This window comes from Marmota monax, unplaced genomic scaffold, assembly GCF_021218885.2.
Source record: "Marmota monax isolate L192 unplaced genomic scaffold, Marmota_monax_Labrador192_F-V1.1 WCK01_AAM20220418_F8-fsc00188, whole genome shotgun sequence".
NCBI lineage: Eukaryota > Metazoa > Chordata > Mammalia > Rodentia > Sciuridae > Marmota > Marmota monax.
In genome coordinates this window covers 427313-449811 of record NW_026692655.1, presented here as the reverse complement: position 1 = coordinate 449811, position 22499 = coordinate 427313, and the positions used below count along the sequence as shown (strand labels likewise).

General features: G+C 48.5%; 1 protein-coding gene and 1 long non-coding RNA gene across 3 annotated transcripts in view; one reads left to right on the top strand and one right to left on the bottom strand.

Annotated features, from left to right (window-relative positions):
* Positions 1 to 22499, top strand: part of Galnt10 (polypeptide N-acetylgalactosaminyltransferase 10) — a 240579-nt gene that overhangs the window by 188130 nt on the left and 29950 nt on the right. For both annotated transcript variants that reach the window (XM_046446390.2, XM_046446391.2), the window contains exons 5-7: positions 1847 to 2032; positions 8258 to 8441; positions 12962 to 13079. In XM_046446390.2, the coding sequence (XP_046302346.1) occupies positions 1847 to 2032; positions 8258 to 8441; positions 12962 to 13079 (488 nt within the window). The remainder of the gene's footprint in view (positions 1 to 1846; positions 2033 to 8257; positions 8442 to 12961; positions 13080 to 22499) is intronic.
* LOC124093855 (uncharacterized) overlaps positions 16163 to 22499 on the bottom strand; it is a 59508-nt gene continuing 53171 nt past the window's right edge. The window contains exons 4-5 of the long non-coding RNA XR_009226941.1: positions 17019 to 17119; positions 16163 to 16454 (exon numbers count right to left, since the gene is read on the bottom strand). This is a non-coding gene — a long non-coding RNA (uncharacterized LOC124093855). The remainder of the gene's footprint in view (positions 16455 to 17018; positions 17120 to 22499) is intronic.

The window sequence follows — 22499 nt, the reverse complement described above, 5'->3', positions numbered from 1 at the left end:
GGATCCTTACCCTAATTAAAATCAAAGACACCAGTATTAAGGCTGAGACTTTTAGTAGAAAGAGACTATTATTTGATTTTTATTCAAAACAACTTTTCCAGACAAGAGTCAGATCCAACCCACAGGAAAATAAGCAAAAATGGAAAATGTTGTCATATGTAAGGGAAAAGAAAGGGGAAAAAGCTATAATCCCAGCAGCCATGGAGGCTGAGACACGAGGATCATGAATTCAAAGCCAGCCTCAGCAATGGTGAGGCACTAAGCAACTCAGTGAGACCCTGTCTCTAAATAAGATACAAAATAGGGCTGGGGATGTGGCTCAGTGGTTGAGTGCCCCTGAATTCAATCCCCAGTAAACTCACCCCCACCAAAAAAAAAAAGAAAGAAAGGGAGAAATAGAACACTCTCAAGGGACAGATCCATTTAAAGAATAGAGGGACAACATGCCTCTCCTGCTTTCCAGTTTTATTGAGGGTCCCAGAGAAGTTTCCAGAGAGTCCCACCCAGATCCACCTCTTGATTTTGACTGACTACAGGATGACATCAGACTTTAAGTCCCCACTGCCATGACCACTCTAAGTCACTTTGGCCCATTGGTTCTAATTGTTCTTATATATTTTATGGTTAGGGGAAATTATCCTTATATCCCTGAGTTCCAGGATCTGGTCTGTGTAAGGGTCACAAAAGTCTCCACCTCACACCCTTCATGGTAACTTGTATTCTTATTAGCATTTCAGGGCCTTTAATTCTCCTGCAGATAGCAGGTAGTTTGCTGAGGAATGTAACATATCCTGCAGACTTAAGCCAGGGAGGGGTACAGGTAAAGTGCTTCTTAAAAGTGAAATCATGTGGAGGTCAGCACAGCGGGCTCAGTTTATAGAATTATTCCCTTAACCTCATGTTCCCACCATTGAATCTATCTATCCCCTATTATGGCCATCTCTTCTTTTATTGGGGGAAGGTGGGGGTGGGGTGAGGGGGCGAGTTACACAGGACTGAATTCAGGGACATTCAACCACTGAGCCACATCTCTAGCCTTTTTTTTTTTTTTTGTATTTTATTTAGAGACAGGTCTCACTGATTGCTTAGCACCTCACTGTTGCTGAGACTGGCTTTGAACTCAGGATCCTCCTGCCTCAGCTTCCTAAACCCTTGGGATTACAGGCGTGCACAACGGTGCCCAGCCCTATTGATTTCCATCTCCTGACTCTTGTTTTTATATATTATCTTTAGGCTCAGATGATTCCCCCACACACCTCCCATCACCTCATCTTGCCAAAGATGTCAATAACAGCTCCAGATTGTGGCCAACCACTTTAGCGACCCTAGCAAAAAGACAGAGAGTCACTTTCCAAACATCCTGAAAACCATTCTCCAGACCCATTACTCTCACCAGCTCAGGTCACATGGTCATCCCTGAACCAATCACTGTAGCCAAGGCTGACAGAATGCCCTGATTGGTCAGGCACAAAGCCACATGCTCCTCTCCCTTGGAACCAGCGGATGGGATGTCTGCTTCTGAATCTGTGACCTTGAGAAGGGCAGTTTCCCAAGGAAAAATCAAAGTATGGTTATTAGAAAATAAGGGAAGAAGTCCCAGCCAGGCTTAAGTCACAGATGCCTGTTCCTGTACCAAAGACCTGTGTTGCAGGTCTGGCGCTCTCGTTGGATTCTGAGCCTCAGTTTCCCATTTGCCGTCTGAGGACAATGACCTCTGCCCTCCTTGGCCCTATCTGAAAGGTCCAGGGAGGTGGTACCCCAGCAATCTCTGTCTCAACGGTGGCTGCTGGGAGATAAGGGAAGGACTGCTGACCTGAGTCCTCTCTCCCCTTGCTCTCCCTCACAGAGCACCTGAAGAAGCCCCTGGAGGACTACATGGCCCTCTTCCCCAGCGTGAGGATCCTCCGCACCAAGAAACGTGAAGGCCTCATAAGGACCCGCATGCTGGGGGCCTCAGCGGCGACTGGGGACGTCATCACCTTCTTGGACTCGCACTGTGAAGCCAATGTCAACTGGCTGCCCCCCTTGCTCGGTAAGGGGGCTGGAGGAGCCTGGAGTGAGCGAGCCGCCTGCCCCCCTCCCCCTCCCGGCTGCTGCGGCGTCCCCTTGCCCGTGTGGAAGCACCCATCAGATGCCAGGCCCTGGGACTCAGACTCTCAGGGGTACTCAAAGGGACCTTAAAAAGCCAGTCAGCCCTATCCCTTCACTTCTCAGAGAGGGGAGCTGAGACTTGGAGAGGGGACGTGTCTAGTGTCTAGTGATGGGACTGCGTCTCTCCCATTGCTTTAAGTTTTGTGAGAAGGCAAGCCAAGCCCATCCCCTGTCAAAAGCCAAATTATGAGGAGACATCTTTATGTGGAATTAGAATAGTGGCAGGTGATAAGCATGACTGATCCGCACAAAGCCATGCCACCAGGCTGGAGTGCCCCCTTCTTGTGATAATGGAGACGGAAGTTCAGAGATACTGAGTGACTCACTGTCCCCTCGGGCTACCCGTGTCAAAGCCACCATCTGTCTGGCTGTTCTTTTTCACAGTTCCACACTGCCTCCTGAGCTCGTTTCCTCAGGGAGGAGTCCTAGTGGATGCCAGGACAGGGCTGTAGACAGGCAGGAGTCCTGGGCACTGGGTGCTGGGTGTGGCTGCAGACAATGAGCTTGGGCTGACAGCAGGCCCCGGGAGAGGAAGTCAAGGAGGTGGGAGTCAGGTGAGGGCCAGGGCCAGGCTGGAGCAGCCTTGGGGGGCTACCAACTCAGAAAGTGTGCTCCTCGGGAATGGATCAGTTGACCTCCCTCACAGAGCTCAGGGGCAGAGAGGACCAGGTGGAGGGTACCCAAGGCAAGCGTCAGAGGCACCTGGAAGGGCTGTTAAGACAGCGCTGAGCCACCCTGGGGTTCTGACTTGGAAGTCCAGGGTGAAGCCTGATGAGGACATTTCTAAGGCTCCTAGGTGACACTCACGCTGCTGGTGCCAGACTATGCTCGAGGAACACACTGGCTACCCAATACCACCATTCAGTGGCGAGGAGCAAAAGCCAATCCCTTGCTGTTTAACAGGACAATCCAGCAAATTGATCTCCTCACACAGATCAGCAGGGAGCTTTGTGCTAGATGATAGGCTTCTGAGACCCAGGGTCCAGGATCCCATGGGGTTAGGAAAAAGATACAGGCCAGAATTTCTGGTAAACTGTTTATGTAATTAAACTAAGAGATGGTCTGCATCTGCCTCTCATTACTGAAAGAGTGAAAAAGTAAAAAGCCTCACCATAAATCGCCTAATTTATGGTCCTGAAGGAACAACCCATTTGTAGGGTCATTCTGTGACTCATAAAGACAATGAAGTGGTGGGGCACGAAGCTGAGCTTGTGGTCTAAATAGCCCTTAACTCTGTTTCTATGGAAATGTTTGAGGGCCATTTTCATAATCTGCAGATGTGCGTGCAAGAACACCCCCCTCTTTTTCTTCCCTAATAGAAATGTGAACCCGTGGTGTCGATGTAAAAGTCTCTCCCTCTAATATCAGCAGCTGACAGAGCGCAGCATGGCTTTTGTCTGGGAAACCATTAACACCTGCATGCATGGCTCGCTCCATCTTCCTCAGAGATTAGAAATTTCTGAGCCCACAAAGGACTCACCCCCCCCACCCCCGCCAAGAAAGTCGCTGTTGATCCTCATCTCCTCCTGCTTCCCATTCATCTCCATCATCATCATCATCATCATCATCATCATCATCATCATGCTGATGGCCCCTTAGTGTTTCAAGCCATGTCCACATTTAAACTTCACTGTCACTTAGTAAAGCTGGCAGGTGAGGCATTATCATCCACAGTTTGCAAATGAGGACACTAAGGGGCAAAGAGATGAAGGAACTGCTCAGTCTCCCAACTCCTGCTTCTGAGCGTCTCTCAGTAACCCCCGTCACAGAGACTGTCAGCCCAGTGCTGATCTTGCTGGAGGCTGCACCAAGCATCTTGGCTCCATTATCTGCTCATTCTCCTCAAAGATCCCCCATGAGATAAGTGACATCTTCCTCCATTGTGTTGGCCAGGAAACGGAGGCTCGGATGTGTCAGAAAGCCTTATCCAAGGTGATCTACTAAAAAGCAACAAAACAGGGTTTTTTTTTTAATTGTTTTTTTTAGTTACACCTGACGGTAGAATTCATTTTGATAGTAGAATTCATCGTACAAGCATGGAATATATCTTATTCTAGTTAGGACCCCATTATTATGGATGTACATGGTGGTGGGATTCACTATGATGTAGTCATATAAGTACATAGGAAAATTATTTCTGATTCATTCCACTGTCTTTCCTATTCCCCCTCCCTTCCCTTCAATCCTCTTTGTCTAATCTACTGAATATCTGTTCTTCTCCTCTTCCCCCTTATTAGCTTCCACATATCAGGGAAAACATTTGACCTTTGTTGTTTGGGGAAATACTTATTTCATTTAGCATGATATCTCCGGGTACATACATTTACTTGCAAATGCCATAAAGTCATTCTTCTTTATGGCTGAGTAATATTCTATTGTGTATATGTACCACAGTTTATTCATGAATCTGTTGAAGGGTATCTAGGGTGGTTCCATAGCTTAGCTATTGTATACTGAGCTGCTATAAACATCAAGTGGCTGTGTCACTGCAGTATGCTAATTTTAAATCTTTTGGATATAAACTGAGGAGTGCAAATTAGTCAAACAAACAAACAAATGAGAAGTGGGATAGTTGGGTCAAATGGTGGTTCCATTCCAAGTCTTCTGAGAAATCTCCATACTGCTTTCCAGAGTGGTTGCACCAATTTGCACACCCGCCAGCAATGTATGGGTGTGTCTTTTTCCCCACATCCTTGCCAACATTTATTGTCACTTGAATTTTTGACAATTGCCATTCTGACTAGAGTGACATGAAATCTCAGTGTAGTTTTAATTTCCCTAATTGCTAGAAATATTGAACAAATTTTTAATATATTTGTTGACTTTGTATTTCTTCTGAGAAGTGTCTGTTCAGTTTCTTTGTCCATCGATTGTTTGAGTTATTTATTTTTTATGCTGAGTTTTTTGAGTTCTTTATATATCCTGGAAATTAATGCTCTGAGGTGCAGGTGGCAAAGATTTTCTCCATTCTGTAGGCTCTCTCTTCATGTTCTTGATTTTTTTTCCTTTGCTGTGAAAAAGCTTTGTAGTCAGATGTCATCCCATTTATGAAAGATTGATTTTACTTCTTGTGTTTTAGGGGTCTTGTTCAGAAATTCAGTTCCTGATCTAATATGTTAGAGTATCAGGCCTAAATTTTCTTCTAGTAGGCTCAGGGTTTCTGGTCTAATTTCTAGGTCTTTGATCCACTTTGAGTTGAGTTTTCTGCAGGGTGAGAAATAGGGGTTAAATTTCATTCAACTACATATGGATTTCCGGTTTTCCCAGCTCCATTTGTTTAAAAGGCTATTTCTCTGGTTGTTGCTTTTGTCACCTTTACCAAGTATGAGGTAACTGTGTTTTGTGGGGTTTTCTATGTGTCTTCAATTCATTTTCTTGTTCATTTTGGTGCCACATTACTATAGCTCTATGGTATAATTTAAGGTCTGGAATTGTGATGCTTCCTACTTCACTTTTCTCACTAAGGATTGCTTTGGCTATTCCGGGCCTCTTATTTTTCCAGATAAATTTTATGACTGCTTTTTCTATTTCTATGAAGAATGTCATTGGGATTTTGGTGGGAATTGTATTGAATCTGTATAGCGTTTTTGGTAACATGGCCATTTTGACAATATTAATTCTGCCTGTCCAAGAGCATGGGAGGTCTTTTCATCTTCTAAGGGCTTCCTCTATTTCTTTAGTGTTCTATAGTTTTCATTGTAGAGGTCCTTCACCTCTTCTGTTAGATTGATTCCCAAGTGTGTGTGTGTGTGTGTGTGTGTGTGTGTGTATTGAGACTATCATGAATGGGATGGTTTTCCTAATTTCTCTTTCAGCTGATTCATCATTGGAATATACGAATATGATTGATTCCTGGGTTTTAAAATTTGTATCCTGCTAATTTGCTGAATTCATTTATATTATAAGTTTTATAAGTTTTCTAGTGGAATTTTTCTGTTTTCTAAATATAAGATCATGTCCTCGGCAAACAGAGAGCTTAAGCTCTTCTTTTCCTATTTGTATCCTTTTAATTTCTTTCTCTTGCCTAATTGCTCTGGCTAGGGATTCAAGGACTGTTGAATAGAAGTGGTGAAAGTGGACATCCCTGTCTTGCTGCTGTCTTTAGAGGGAATGCTTTCAGTCTTTCTCCATTTAGAATGATGTTGGCCTTGGGTTTGCCATATACAGCTTTTACAATGTTTAGGTATGTTCCTTCTGTCCCTAGTTTTTCTAGTGTTTTAAACATGAATGGATGCTGATAAAAACACAGGATTTAAACCTGGCCATTCCAGGTGAGCATAATGTGCAGGATGTGGCCTTCTGAGGGCCTTGGCTTAATGCCTCCCACCATCAGCCAGCAGCCAGCAGGGTGCTGTGTGCACTGCCCCAGCCCTCCTTGGACACAAAGTATCCTGAATGTCCAGGAGTAATTAAGAAGGGAGGCCCTCCTCTAGATTTTTCCCTGGAGCAGTTCTTTAAGTATCTTTAAGCAGGGAGAGGCCTGGGGACGTGGCTCAGTGGTGGAGTGCTGACCACAAAAAAGAGAGAGACAGAGAAAATCCCCAGAGAGCAGATCCAAGCCAACCCCCAATTCTAAGTGGGATGCGAGAAGGCATAGGGACTTTTTAAATCACACCCTGGGTACATCTGGCACTGGTGGTTCTCAGGCCATCCTTGAAGGTACAGTTGTCAAAAATACTATTTCTCAAACATTTTTATAACCATGTGTCACAGTTAGAAGCACATTTGACACCTGAATCCAATACAGAATTGCACATGGTCACACAGTACTGCTGAAACACATTTCCTGATTTTTTTTTTTTTAATACCAGGGATTGAACCCAGAGGTGCTTAACCACTGAGCCACATCCCCAGCCCTTTTTATTTTTTATTTGAGACAGGGTCTTGCTAAATTGCTTAGGGCCTCATTAAGTTGCTGAGGCTGGCTTTAAACTTGTGATCTTCCTGCATGAGCCTCCCAAGTTGCTGGGATTACAGGCATGCACCCAGCACTTTCCCTGAAATAATTCCATCTAGCACGGTATTCCTTAGCACCTAGAATGCAGTCTGACATTCAGTCTTCATTTCTATTAATTATAAACACACACACACACACACACACACACACAATCGATTTCATGCCCCACCTATGAATTGATTATGTCTTCAATTTTGGAAAAGACAAACATGCTGCTTTCCCTCCTGGAAGGAAAATGGACTGTAGCTTGGTGAAACGTGGGCCCTGGCAGCTGTTGGCCTGCTCTGGCCCTGCAGGGCTCTGCATGGCAAGTCTTGAATTTGACTCCCGGCTCAAAGCACCCAGGTGCCCCAGCACAGCCCACTTGGCCCTCCTGGCAGATCATCTGCCCTGACAATTGACTGACACCCCTTGGCTTCAGTCAGGGCTGTCTGACAGGAGGTGTGTTGATGGGCAGAGCAAGCCAAAGCTGGAACTCTGATGTTAGGTTGGGCAGAGAGGACATGGAATAGGATCAGATTCTTCCAGGCCCGAAAGGGACCATAAAGCTACCTGGGTCAAGTCCCTCATTTGCAATCTTAAATCACCTAGCTTATAGCATACCTTGGTGAAACCACAACTTGCAGGACAGTCCATTCACTCTTCTATAGTTCTGTTTGAGAACTTGAGCTGAGCTCACTTGAGGAGGGCCATTTGCTTGGTGACTGAAGCCAGGAGCACCCGTGAGCTGTCAGGGGTGGACAGTCTACCATGAGGGGCAAGCCAGGCTTGGCTGCTTTGGGCCATGAGTTAAGATCAGGACTTAGAATGGGAACCTGACAAGGCCAGAACAGGGGTCCTCCCAGAAGGAAATCAGCCTCTTTCCATAGCAGCAGAGCCTCTTACCCCACTTCACAGAGAACATTGGGCCTTGGAGATGTTATTCGTGACTCAATCTCAGGACACTATTGTGGGTGCAAGTCTGGAATGAGATCCGTAGTCCCTCTTGCTTCAATTAAAGCCCACACTCTCCCTTCCTCTCTGTGGGTTCTCAAACTCAAATGGTCAGAGATATCATCCAGAGAACATGTTAAACAGGAGAGTAAGCTGCAGAATAGGAAAGGCACTTTGCTCCTGCCTCAACTAATGGGCATCTCTTGGCTGCTTTAGACCGCATCGCTCGGAACCGCAAGACCATCGTGTGCCCAATGATTGATGTGATCGACCACGATGACTTTCGTTATGAGACGCAGGCAGGAGATGCCATGCGGGGTGCCTTTGATTGGGAGATGTACTACAAGCGGATCCCGATCCCTCCAGAACTGCAGAAAGCTGACCCCAGTGACCCATTTGAGTAAGTATGAGTGACCTGTGTTTATCCTACTGGTCAACCCCATGACTGCTTCCCAGCCCACACATGGCTCAGGATTGCCACCTCCCCCAGAGCCCAGCACAGAGGGCCCAGATTCCTGGTCCCACTCAGTGCCAAGTGACAGATATCCTAAGCAGAAGTATCTCCCGCTCCTGGCATGTCTCAGAGCCCTAGCTCAGGACTACCAAGCCGTCACCTCCACCTTGGCCACCTCTGTGGACTTTGCCAGGGCTGCCAGGGGATGTGTGGAGTCCCTCATGCTCTCTCCCTCTCAGGCCTGTGGCCAGCTGCCATCATCGTCATCATCCTCCCCAGTGCTAGGCACAGTGCTAAGCTGTCTTCAACTACAACCAGTTTCCAAACAGGGACACCACAAGGCTAAATAACTTGCTCAGGTCACACAGCTGTTAAGTGGCAGAAGCTGGGGGAAAGTGCGGGTCCCTGGGCCTCTGGAGCCAGTTTCCCCTTCTTTCTGTGAGACCCCCTTGGAAACATCAGGGCAACAGCAGCCTGTCCCACCAGAGGTTTGGGGTGTGGACTGGACTCAGGGCCTCCTAGAATGTGAAAACTGGAGGGGACCTTGGATGAGGTGCTCCACCCCTGGCAGATGAGGGGGCCAAGGCCCAGGAGAGGGAGGGCTCACCTGGGGTGCACACACACGGGTGAGAACTGAGCCTCTCGCTCCTCCCCGGCGCCCCAGCTCTGCTCTTCAGCAGGAGGTGGGCCATTCCTGCTGCTGCCATCCAGCTCCCCTAATTGTCCTTCCAGAGGGTTAGAGAAGCTCTCTGGACACAAAGCCAGAGGCCAGCCTCCCTTGCTGGGTCTGTTTCCCATTGCTGCTGTGAAAATGACCGCAAACCTTGGGGCTTGCAACAGCACTTGAAGTTCTGGTGGTCAGAAGTCTCACTGGGCCCAAATCAGGGTTTCAGCAGGGCCGCGTTCCTTCCAGATGCTCTGGGAGAATCACTTTCCTGCCTTCCCAGCCTCTGGAGGCTGGGCACAGTCCTTGGCTCATGGCCCTCGTCCATCCTCAGAGCCAGAAGCATCGTGTCTTCACATCTGTTTCTCTCCCTGCTTCATCCTCTTGTCTCCTTCTCCGACTCTGACCCTCCTCCTACCCTTGATATGCCCCTGGAGTGACATTGATCCCAGGTGGTTACAGGGGGCCACCAGGATCATCTCCCATCTCAAGATCCTTAACCTGAATCACATCTTTTAAAGTCTCTTTTACCACAGAAGGTGACGTATGCACAGGCTCTGGACATGAGGCTGCCTACACCGAGGTGTAGGTATTATTGTCGTGGGGCAGGAACACACTTGCCTTGCCACACTCTGGCCCCTAGTGAACCCCAGCTTCTCTGCCCTGCTCTCCCCATCTGACAATAGGGGCTCTTGGCTCAGCCATCTTCTCCGGCACAGTGCATGTCGGGGTTCCTAGTGGCAGCCTCTCGGTCTATGAGCCCCAGGAAAGGCTCAGAGGTCAGGACAGCTGGGCTTCTTCATGGAAATGATAAGTGACCAGGTGATGGAGCTCCACAAGCCAGGAGCTGAGTCCGTGTGCTTCCTCAGTGGGTCTGACCTCCTTCACCTTAGACATGCTCACCACCAGAGATCCCTCCCTCACCAGAGCTGTGATTATTCAGCCAAGACGCGTCACGCGGTCAGTACCAGCCTGCACATGCCTCAGAGTCAATCCGCAGCTGGCCAGCACTCCTGGGGAAGGAGACCAACAGCAGAAGTAACTAACACTTGGCCTGAGGTGGCAAAGCAATTCCAGCTAACATTATCTGCACGGTCCTTACAATAGCATCCTTGGTGTAGGTAGCCTTATCCCCATTGACCATTGAGACCCTGTGATTCTGAGGGAAATGAGACTTGCCCAAGTTGACATAGTATCAGAGGCTGAGGTCAAAATGAGCAGCCCCTGAAAATGGAATGTGCAGGGTACTCAAAGGAAGTCAGAACCCCCATTATTATAGGAGCCTTTGGCCCAAGCAGACGGACAGGCCTGTTCATCCCCCTTACCGTGAGTTCATATTTGCAACTGGCGAGCAGCAGAGGCCTGACCCAGTGTCCTCTAGGGCCTCAGTCTCCTCATCTGGACATTAGAGCAGTGCCTCTCAACCCTGGCTGCATGTTGGCATCACCTAGGGAACTTACTGAAATGCTCAGGCCACCGCAGGCCAGTTACACCTGAGTCTGGTGGTGGATACAGGCATCACTGTTTCTTAAAGCTGCGGAGTCACTGAGATGACCAGGACAGAGAGCCACTGGCCCAGATGCTTTCTGAGGGACTCGATCCTTCATATCCTTGGGTTCACTCCAAAGCCTCTCTTCTGCATTGCACGTGGACAGAACCCCAGAGAGTGGCCACTCAAGGAACCTGGTCATCTCCTGCACACACACCTCCCTGTGATGCCAGCGAGTGGACGGTGGACAGGCACAGCAGTGCTGTCACCGTGTGAGGTTTGGTGGCAGCCCATCCACCTACTAACTGCATGCCCTTGGGCAGGCCGCACAGCGTTTCTGAATTTCAAATTCCTCCAGCTGAGGAGGAGGCTAGGACAGCCTTTGTGAGAGCTGGAGATGATGGCAGTACAGTGAGTGCCAAGCGCTGACACTCAGGCTGTTGTTATTATCACTGCTGAACACAGCAGAAAACGAGCAGGCCTGGAGGAGAAGCTTCCCTCCCGAGGCAAAGCCTTGAGCATCCAAAATGCCTGGAGGCTGATCTCCTTCCTTCTACACTCGGCCTTGGCCTGTGTCCCTGGCTCCAGCCCAGGCCAGTTTCCAAGGGCAGAGTCTTGGGTCTGATTTCCTGTGAAGCACTAAGTCAGGAACAGTCTCTCCCATCCAACCTGTGTGTTTACTCTCCAGCCAAGCAACCCAAAACCCCACTGTCTTCAGAAGACAGAGGGGAGTGGACACAAGTGACACCTTCTATTTGTGCAGCATTGGATACTTTTATCAATGTACTGGCAGTGTGGGGCAGGAAGTAAGCTCTCGTCAAGGTGTAGGGAGGGGATCAGGCTGCAAGAGGTTCCCATACAAGTATGTAATCTTCCGTTTCCTAGTAGCCACATTAAACAGAGAGAGAGAGAAGGGCATGTGAGAAGCCTGGTCCATCCCCAACACCACAAAAAGAAAGAAGAAAAACAAGTAAAATTAATTTTAACAATATATTTAATTTAAACCAGTATATCCAAAATATCATCCTGACCTGCAGTGATGCTAAAATCACTGACAAATTCTGTCTTCAAACCTGTCTTGGAAATCCCACGTGTGTCGACTCACAGCACGTCTCCATTCAGACCACATTCCAAGGCTCAGCCACCTGCGGCCAGTGGCTGCTGACCTGGGCAGCACTAGAGTTAGCGTTAAACAGTGGGGGCTGCTGCCGGAATGTTCTGGTTTGAAGGTCTAGAGTTTTTCAGTGGAATCAGACAGAGACACAGCCACACTCCAATAGATGGTCACAGGGCAAACACTGGTCCTACCAGGTGCTGGCCCTGAGCGAGGACGGGGCCGGGGGTGCTGGCCGGCAGCAGCATGGTGTCCTCTGCACTCAGCATGGTGAAGGCTACTCCCTGTTCCCCTGGATGCCCCTTGATTTGTCCTTTCTGTGTCCTGCTGATGTCATTTCTTCGGTGACTTCCCTTTGCCCATTGTCTCTTGTCCAGAACCACTTGAAGGCCACCTCCTCTGAGTGCCCTTCCTTGCCCTGCCCTGCACCCTGCTCAGACCCAGGAATGGGAGAGAAGCAGAACCCCGCCTTTATGTTCCTGTGGTGCTCTGGCCTGCCCCTCCCAGGGACCCTTGTCACAACCATGTTCTGGATCCATCTGTCCTGAGGTGGCTGCCCCATGCATTGGCTTCCCCCGGAGGACAGTGACTTCCCTCTGTACCCCTCCAGGACCAGCAAGTAAACCAATGAGGGATCAAAAGGATGGAGGTTATCTTGCCTCCGGTTTAACTGAAAGGACAGAGACCGTGACTTCCGCACCCACCACCAGTGTCTGTGCAGGGCTTGCTGAACAGCAGCCATGAAGACGCAGGGCCTTAGGCGCCACCCCAGAATGGTTCCAGAAGGCCTGGCGAGAGCCCTCCAGCTGCATGCTTCTCATCCCTCTAAGAGAGTCTCAGCACAGACAAGCTCAGAGATGCAGACTGTGTAACTAGGGGGAGACTAGATGTGTAGAGAAACCTGATATTCGTACATATCACGCAGCTCGGGGCCCATGGGAAAGAAGTACTACTGTGATTTCACTTCACAGGTGTTCTCAGGTGTTCATTGTGTAGGGGACTTTTGATCTACTTGGTTAAAATGCAGCATTTATGAAGGGACATGGTAGGCAAGAAGGAGGAAAGCCTGGCGCCCCACCCCAAAGGGCCTTGAAGCCCCAGGTCGACGCAGCCGTGTCCCAGGAGTGACCCAGAACACCATCCCTCGGGGAGAGGCCAGGACATCTGCATCCTTATGCCTCGTTCTTTTTCTTTGACAGGTCTCCCGTGATGGCTGGTGGCCTGTTTGCCGTGGATCGGAAGTGGTTCTGGGAGCTGGGCGGGTACGACCCCGGCTTGGAGATCTGGGGAGGGGAGCAGTATGAGATCTCCTTCAAGGTGAGCCAGTGCTCAGAAGCCCCTTCCCCTTGACTCTGCTCCTTGGCCCTGGGCCTGGCAGGCTGCCTCCTGGCGTCTCGGACTCAGGGCTCTCAGGGTTCTGTGGCCCCTTTGCTCCTCAGGCGAAGAAGCCAGGGGCCAGCGGGCCACTCCTTGTGGGCATGTGGGGGACAGGGCGGGGGGCCGTGGGTGCATCCTCAGGCTGCCAAAGGCTGGTCTTGCTGGCATTTGCCTTCCATCTCTTCTTAAGATTCTGAAATAAGACAAGCCCCCTTCCAGTCAAGATGGCACGTCTGGAATTGAGATGCCGGCAGCCCATGGTGAGGGAGGAGCCAGGAAGGCCTCAGGATGCACAGGCCTAGAGGAACACTGTGCTGAGAGTAGCTAGGTAGCCTCACAGGTACCAAGTTGGCCTCTGGGTCACCCCTCTCAGTTCTCCTTTTGTACCCGTCACTGTAGGAGTTTGACATAGAGGCCAGAGGGTAAAAGCTCCAGTTGAGGGCTCAGAAAGACCTGAGTTCAAATCCCCATTCCAACACTCAGTAGCTTCCTGACTTCAAGCTTTCCTCATCTGATGTAGAGGAACAATAATAAGAGCTACCTCACAGAGGTACAGTGGAGATGAACTGAGAGAATGTCTGGAGAGTGCTCAGCATATAACATGGGAACGTGGCCAGTGATTGATGATTGTAGACACACACTGTCAAAGGTGCCATGAATGAACATTTACCTCTTCGATCAGCCCGTGGGCTGTAGAAACTCTTGACAATGGAGGTAAAGGAGTCACTAGTTAACTACTCAAACGTGAGTGCACATTCTCCTCTTTATTTGTGGGATTCCTTTGCATCATCAGGTGAAGAAGGCCAAGCCATGTGAGATGGGTCAGCTTGTCCTGTGCCCTTGTGGTCCACCAGCCTCCAGCATGTTCAGAACCTGGCTAAGGCAGATCCCCAGCCTACAAGGATGGCCATTGCTGCCATCACTAGCTGACACCCGTGAACTCACAACCCTGATGCCCCCTGAGCTGGGTGGCCAAGATCAGATCCTCGCTCTGCCACTTCCTATCAGCTGTGTGATCCTGCACAAGGAAATCGCCTCAATGGGCCTCAGTTTCTGTTTCCATAAAATGGGTTTAGTGATGCTTTAAGCCTCATGGGTTGTTGAGAGGATTAATTTAGACCATGCTAATTAGGTGCTTTTAATAAATACCCTAAAGGTTACTATCATTATCAACCTACAATATAAGATGACTTATACAACACTGGTTAAGCAGGTCAGAACTGGGGAACATAATTTATTTTTGTACATAGGATTGACCCCAGGGGTACTTTACCACTGAGCCACATCCCCTGCCCTTTTTATTTTTTATTTTGAGACAGGGTCTCACTAAGTTGCTTAATTGCCAAGACTGGCCTTGAACTTGCAATCCTCCTTGATCAGCAGAAAAACAGCCACCTAGAGTGCTGCTGAAACATTATTTGGGTTTGAAAGGTAGTATTGTCTGTTTTAACCTCCAGAGCTCTGAAGCTGTCCCTCTTGAGGACAGCAGCCTCCTCCAAAAGAAATAAAACAAATGTTAATATCTCAGGGTAACAGTCAACATATGTTATTTAAGAACCCTGATGACATAAGCACCAACCAGTCAGAAAGGTGCCAGCCACAAGCAATGTGCATCTGCTGTGGTGCGTGACAGCAGAGTGTCCCCCTGAGCAGAGCTGATAGGACAGGCCCTTTCCACATCCTGGCCCATTTCATCCTCCCAACAGCCTAGAAGGTGGGATCCGTATTGCACCCACTTCACAGGGAGACATGCGGGGCTGAGACCACACGGTCAGAAGTACCTCAACTGGGGCCTGAACCCAAGCCTGCCTGACTCCAAAGTCCTAACCTGCTGTGTTTGTCAAAACATCAGAGGAAAGCAATTGAGAGAGAAAGGAGCCTAAGAAAATGGCTGCTTGCCCTTTCTTCTCAGTTTTTTCTTCTTCTTAGGATTATTCCTAATTTGCTTGAATGTTCTGCCGTCTCTTAGTGAACTGAATTAGTAACAATATAAGTCAGAAATAGCAAACAGGTTTTGTCTCAGACCAGCCAACTGGAGCATCGGTAGGGTTTGCTGCACTTGTACGTTAATATGTATTCTGAGGCTGCATCCAGGCTTATCAGAAAGAGTATGGATTGATTAGTGATGTCTGCTTTGGTGTAGGTTCGGTGAGTGATGGCATATAGGTCATTGATTTAATATTCCTGACCCATGAAATCTAACTTTCCAAATATCACATTCTGCCGGGCATGGTGGCCCATGCCTGTAATTACAGTGTCTCAAGAGGCTGAGCCAGAAGGATCACGAGTTCAAGTCCAACCTCAGTAATTTAGTGAGGCTGTAAACAACTTAGCAAGACACTGTCTCAAAATGCAAAAAAGGCTGGGGATGTTGTTCAGTGGCAAAGTGCCCCTGGGTTCAATCCCCAGGACCCGCCCCCGCCAAAAAAAAGGATCCCATTCCACAGGTACAGTGAAGACATACCCAAAATAGTTTGAACTGCACAGTTACCCAGTTGTCCATTAAATGCTGATTCATCAAGCATTCTTCTGTGTCAGTACCCAGAAATGGGCACATCCGAATTGTGAGTTCTTCTCAGGATTAAACTGCAGTAGGGTGGGATCAGCTTGTGTTTTATTTGCGCTGTATTCCAAGTATTTAAAGGATCGCCTGATGTGGAAAAGGTGCTTAATAAATACTTGTTAGTTGAATACTCAGAGCATTTGGGCCACTGGCCAGAACCAGCTCCAAGCTCTGTGGTAGAAGTCCCCCTTTCAGAAACTTCCTCTATGGAGAAGAGTCACAAGAGAAAGATGTGCACAGAGGAATCTAAACCCCAAAAGCTTTCATTCTGTGTATTTCAAAGAGCCATCTAATGTTACTCATCAGGCAATCATGGTAGAACAAATGGCATTTTTCTTCACACAGTTTATTTACAAAAGGCTTGGTGATAAAGCCATATTGGAAATCTCTGGTCCAGGAGCGAGATGGAGACTGGCTCGTGTTCCCATTTGATCCAATTATGTCAGGCACTCTCGGGGGGGGGGGGGGGGGGGGAGACGTTGTAATGAGGAGGCTCCTGCGGTCTGGAAGGGACTGTTCTCCCTTGGCTCTGACTTTCCTGGCTCTGAGAACACTGCATCTGCCAGTGTGTCATGTCTCAGCCCCTGTAAAGGCCACCCGAGGCCAGGCGAGCAGGAGAGCCCATCCATCTGTGGCAGCTCCTCGCTGAAACACAGTCTTCAGCCAGAGCCAGGCACCTACCAAGGGCCAAATTCCCTCTGATTAATCTCTGCTAAGCTCCCTGTTCTTGGTGACAGAGTAAAGAGCCTGGGCTGAAAGACAAGAGTGTATTTCCAGAAATTAAGATAAATCAATATTTGTCATCAGGGCAGATAGATTTAGTATTTTGGCTCTGATTCCACACCCACCTGTCTCTCCTGATGGGAAAACTCTAGAAAATACATCCCAAAGGTTCTGAAGTTTCTGGAAGAGCCACTGGCTCTTTCTCTTTCCTTCTCCCTCCACCTCCAACCCAGCTGAGCTTTGGTTTCCTAAAGGGGGGTCACACTGTTTGAGTTCCCCCACTTGGAGGTTAGAGGTTAGACTCTTCCCAGTTTTAATGGTTGGGTGAATCTGGCACTCTGTAGCCTGGCCTCCCACTAGTGGAAAGCCCAGGTGCTATGCCCAGATGTCCACCTCACACAGGACTGTCCCCCACTGTTCACTCTTCCTGAAGCACCTTTCCTTAGTTTCAGCTCCTATGAGGAGCCTCCTTGCTGCCTAGGGACCGTCCCAACGTTGGTCCTCACGTCTGCACACACGCATCATGGCTCAGAATGCCCTGTGTGTACCCAACCTCAAGATCTCCCTCTCTTCCCTGCTGGACTCTGGGCTACCTGGAGGCAGGAGGTGGGTGGCATCCACTTCTATATCCACAATCTGGCTCAAGTAGTTGTTTTAAATACAGATGCTCCCCGACTTAAAGTGGGGTTTTATCCTGAAAAAAAAAAAACATTGTAAATTGAAAATGTAATTTAGAAATACATTTAATACACCTAATCTACCTAATACCCTAGCTGAGCAACACAACACACTGGACTGCTTCCCCAGTGATCACGTGGCTATGTGGGAGCTGCGGTTCCCAGCTTCTGTCCAGCCCCATGGGAGAGGATCCTAGCACATACCGCTATACTGAGAAAAAAATCCAAATTCAAAGAGCGCTTGCCACTGAGCGCCTCTCACTTTTGCATATTATAAGGTGGAAAAATCATAAAACAAGCCATCGGAGTGGAGTACTGTCTATGACTGTTAGTGACATCACTGTGCTCCCCAGATATAGGGCACCATCTTGGGTTATGCCGTGTTGTGGGCAGGGTGTTCAGCAGGAAGACAGGGCCCTGGCTGCTCGACACTTCTCCATCCACCTGGAGAGCCCCAGCCAATCACTCCACCTCCCTGGCCCTCACATCCTGAGAGGGTCCTTCCTCCCCCAGGAGACAGGGTAGAGTAGGCTGCTGTGGGGAAAACCCTTTGGCTTACACAGGTACAAGGATAGTTTGGGTTTGAGAGGGCAGTGGCAAGATGAGCAGAAAGGGGACTGATTGCACCTTGTCCCCAGGAGGCCAGGACTAGAATGTCTTCACCCAAGACTCAGGAGAAAGAATCCAAGCAGAGCCACAGCACCTAACTAGACTAAGAAAAATGTGTGCCTTGGGGCAGTGCACATTGACATTGCATCTTTTGCGAGTAGCAAAATTTGTTACATTTTGGAAAATCCATTGCATTTCCGAATAAGCACATTCTTTGACCTAAAATTCCATGCCCAGAAATTCCAAGAAAGACAACGCATAGGTGAGCAAAGAACTAGGTAGGAGCTATTCGCTGGAATGTTACTTACAACCTGGTTAGATCGAAAAAGACCTCTTGCATATATCAAATTAAAATAATCCTTAAAAAATGTATGTACACTTCCTTAGCAGATAAATATGTTAGGGCACATATAAACAATGGACTATTACATAAAAGAAGTTAGATGCCTCCAAAATTAAGTTTTAAAAGATGACTGAAAAATAGTGTGTGCATATATGCGCGCGCGCGCACACACACACACACACAGATAATATGATCTCATGCTCATCTTTGAATTCATGGCAAAGATCTGGGAGGGTAGTTCAGTGATAGGGCACTTGCCCAGTATGCACCAGGGGCCTGGGTTTGATCCCCATTTTTCAAATATAAATAATTTGTCAAATAGCTGGTTTTAGCCATATGACAAATGCAAAGGAAATCCTTAGAATTTCTTCAGACAGCTAATATTTTTTTAACACTTACCCTCAGTAATGTGTGGGGACCTTTGCCTAGCACTGCGCCATTTTTGTGTGTGTATGTAAAATTTTACTGAAGCATGGTATATATACAGAAAATTGCTCAAAATATCAAGTGTACAGTCCATTAATTTTTTAAATGAATATATCCACACAACCAGTACTCAGATCAAGAAATAGAACATCAGAGAGAATATTTGTCCTTTGATTTTTGGGGGGACTGGCTTATTTCACTTAGCATGATAGTCTTCAGTTCCCTCCATTGACCAGCAAATGCCATAATTTCATTCTTCTTTATGGCTGAGTAATACTCCATTGTGTGTGTGTGTATATATATCACATCTTTTTTAATCCATTCATTTCTTGTAGGGCACCTAGGTTGGTTCCATAGTGTAGTTATTGTGAATTGAGCTGCTGTAAACATTGAAGAGGCTGTGTCACTGCGGTATGCTGATGCTAACTCACAGCAAGGGAGGGGAAGATTAGAAGTTTACTGGACTAGACAAAGGGGAATGAAGGGAAGGGAGGAGGGATGGGAATAGGAAAGACAGTAGAATGAATCGGACATCTTTTCTTCTATACGAATACACAATCAATGTAACTCTACATCATATACAACCACGATAAGAGGATCCTAATTGGAACAAGTTATATTTATTCTGTGTATGTATGTCAAAATACACCCTCTACTGTCATGTTGAACAAATTTTTAAAAATGAAAGGAATAGAACATCAGCCTCGGTAGCCTCCCACATCCCCTTAGGGACCATGCCGATATTGGTTCCCACATCTGCATGCACCCAGCATGGCTCAGAATACCCTGTTTTTACCCAACCCCAAGACCTTCCTCTCCTTCCTGCTAGACTCTTCGCTCCCCCTCCCCTTCCCACTGGCATGACCCCCATCCTCAGAAGCTCCCCTGGCAATACTTTAATTCTCTATCCTCTCTACTTTATAGGTGAGCAAACTGAGACTTGGGTGAAATCACTTCCAAAAAGGTCTTGTCCCTAGTGACCATCAGGGGTAAGAGGGCTGCAGAGAACAGCTGTCCCTGTCCACCTGACGATGTGCTTCTGTAACACTGCGTGTGTTCATAATAAATATGTATCACTTCCATGATCAGGAAAAAAGTCAGGAAGTTAAGCAACTAAGAAGGAAAACGTTTGGTTTCTCAGCCCTCCTCACCCACCCTCCTCGCATACATTCCGACGCGTGGTTTGAGCCATTTGCAAGCTCAGGGATGAGATTCCCCTAAGTCAGGCCACATCAGGGGTGTGGCAGAGAAGACTCCAGGGAAGGCCTAGGCCCTGCTAAGTGTACCCAGGCAAGGTTGCTATAGGGGACGGGTTGCCCCACTGTCCTTGGAGAGATGGAGATGGGTCCAGGTCATGGAGCAGGAAGGAGAGGGAAGGAAGCCACCTGAGTGTTCAAGGCAAGGAGGGGACATAAGTCAGGAAGGTCCCTGAAGCTTGTTCTAGAGGGCAAACCGTAGAGGCCTGAAGCCTCAGGGTAAGTGGGGGTTTGCTTGACTTGACACTGATACAGTCACCAAAAAGGTAGCCCACTCCTAGACTGCCTCCAACAGATCCAAAATGAAAATAGTCACTAAAAATGTCTCAGAATTTTCTCCCATAAAACTCAACAGCATTAGCCATGAGGTTTAGAGGTACGTGCCTGGAATCCCAGCAACTTGAGAGGCTGAGGCAGAAGTTCGTGGCCAGCCTGGGCAACTTAGCAAGACCCTGTCTCAAAATAAAAAATAAAAGGGACTAAGGTTGTAGGTCAGTGGTAGAGAGCCCCTGGGTTCAATTTCCAGTATGGGGTGGGGGGCAAAAGCCTCAGTGTTGTCAAGAGGATCCAGAGAAATAGAGTGGCAATATACACCCTGGAAGCTGGTCAAGTGTGATATTGCAACCTGGTGCTCAGAGGGGTTAGGTGACTGGACCAGGGCTTCCCAGCCAGAAGGTGGCAGTGCCAGGGCTAAATTCCAGGTGTCCTGGCTCTAAGCCCAGGACACATCTCCTTCCACCTGGTGGGAGGGATAGAGAGAGGCCGCTGTTACAGGCAGGGCTCAGCGGTCAGGACCAGCTCTGAGGAGCCCTTAAGCTGCTGCGCAGGAGGGAGAGATGACTTCCAACGTCAGCCCACGTGGAAGAGAGCAACCTGGGCCACCTCCTTAGCACCCATATGGCAGTGCACTTCCCTGTCCTTGTCACCACCCTCTTCCAGCGTTCTGCATCTCCAACCAGCTGCGGCGTCACTTCCAGGACCCTGGTGCCCCCTCCTTTCCTCCCTGGAGTGTGAGCATGCTGGAAACACTGCCGTGTGCACATTTCTGGCCAGGGCCACTTACACCCGTCTTTCCAGGATCTGACTTCTGGGAACGGGGATGGCATTCTGCTCTGACTCCCCAGCAAGCCTTTTGAAATTCCATGAGTGTCCATCTCTCCCCCTGCTCCTCCAGGAAAATGGCTCAAAGGCCCACAGATCCTCTTCCCTGCAGAACTCCCGAACCACACATGGGGCTCAACATGCTAGGGCTCTTCAAGGCTAAAAATGATAGTAATAATTTCTTCAAAGTGCGTTTCAAGAACTAAATGAGATAATATGCTTAATTGGTCTGGAGCTGGACAAAAAGGAAGCACATGACAAATGGTGGATATGTGTGGTCATAACTCAGGTAAAGAGGCAGAACAGAGAGGGATCAAGTCCATGGGCCTGGGTTCTAGTGCAGCCATGAACAGCCAGTAGCTTGAGAAAATGACATGACCTCTTCATCTGTAAAATGGGGACTGAATAGTAGTGCAGTTGTGAGCATGATATTAGAAATACACTGTAGGCTTAGCTCAGAGCCTAGAACATAACAAATGATCAATGAATGGTAGCTGTCAGTGTCCACATCGTTGCAGTTTTTGTGATCACACTGGTGGCAGGAAGACAGGAATGGGAAGAGCTTTGAGGCTGGCAAGACAAAGGTGGAGGCTCTGGCTTCAGGCCCAGCTCTGGAACAGACTCTCAGGGAGACCTTCGCCTGAGCTTTATGTCCTCATCTACAAAGGGACACTAGTAATCCCAAATTCACAGGACAGTTAAGAGGTGTCACGTGAGCTGTCAGAAACATTCACCTGAGGAAGACTGCCACTACTCCAGGACGCGGTGATGCTCAAGTGTGGTTCCTGGACAAGCAGCATTAGCAGCACCTGGGAACCTGTAGGCATTGGTGTGTGTGACCAGGCTGTACGCAGGCTGCTGAGGCAGACGCTAGGGTGGGGCCTGGCCATCTGTGTTTTAATGAGCCCTTCAGGTTCTTCTGATGCTCACCCAAGCTGCAAATAATAGGTAGGGTCTGTAAGAACAGATGCTCAGGCTTGGATATGGGATGACAGTGGAAATGGGCAGGTTGGTGGGCAGGTTGGCCAACAGGTTCCAGCACCTTCTGCCAGCTTTCAAGGTTCTACATCATTGGGTCCACCCTGGGCGGCTGGTTTCTGTTCCATTTCTTCCAATGGAGTTTTAAAGCAAGCTGATTAATGACCAGGGTCATGTGACTGGATGAATGAGTTAGCTGATGTTTGCACGGGGTGGAGACGTTGATGGGAAGAAAAGCACACGTGCACCCAGGTCAGAGAACTGAGCAGCGTGCAGCTGATTCTCAGCAGCACCCTCACGTGGGGCCCTGGGATGCAGAGAGGGTAGGAGGGACAGAAACTGGGCAGAAGTCAAGGGTGCTGCTGTGTTCTGCAAGCAATGCAAGTGCTGCTACAGGGCCACGTTGGGTTAGGAGCCACCGTGGGCATTAAATGGGAGGGCATAGGCTCCCTGGAGATCTCAGATCTTCCCGGTTCTGGGAAACCCACCAGATTTCATTCTGGGTTCTGAGCTAAGGAAGCCTGGGGCAGGTACTTGATTCCAGAGGGCCTCATTTTACTCCTGTGTGGAAGGGTGTGGTGGCACCTCCTTGCTGGGCTGCTGTGAGATGCCGCGTTTCCAAACAGGAGCCAAAACCTGATGTAGGGCGAACACCCCGTTCGTTGAGGCTGGTTAACCATAAAC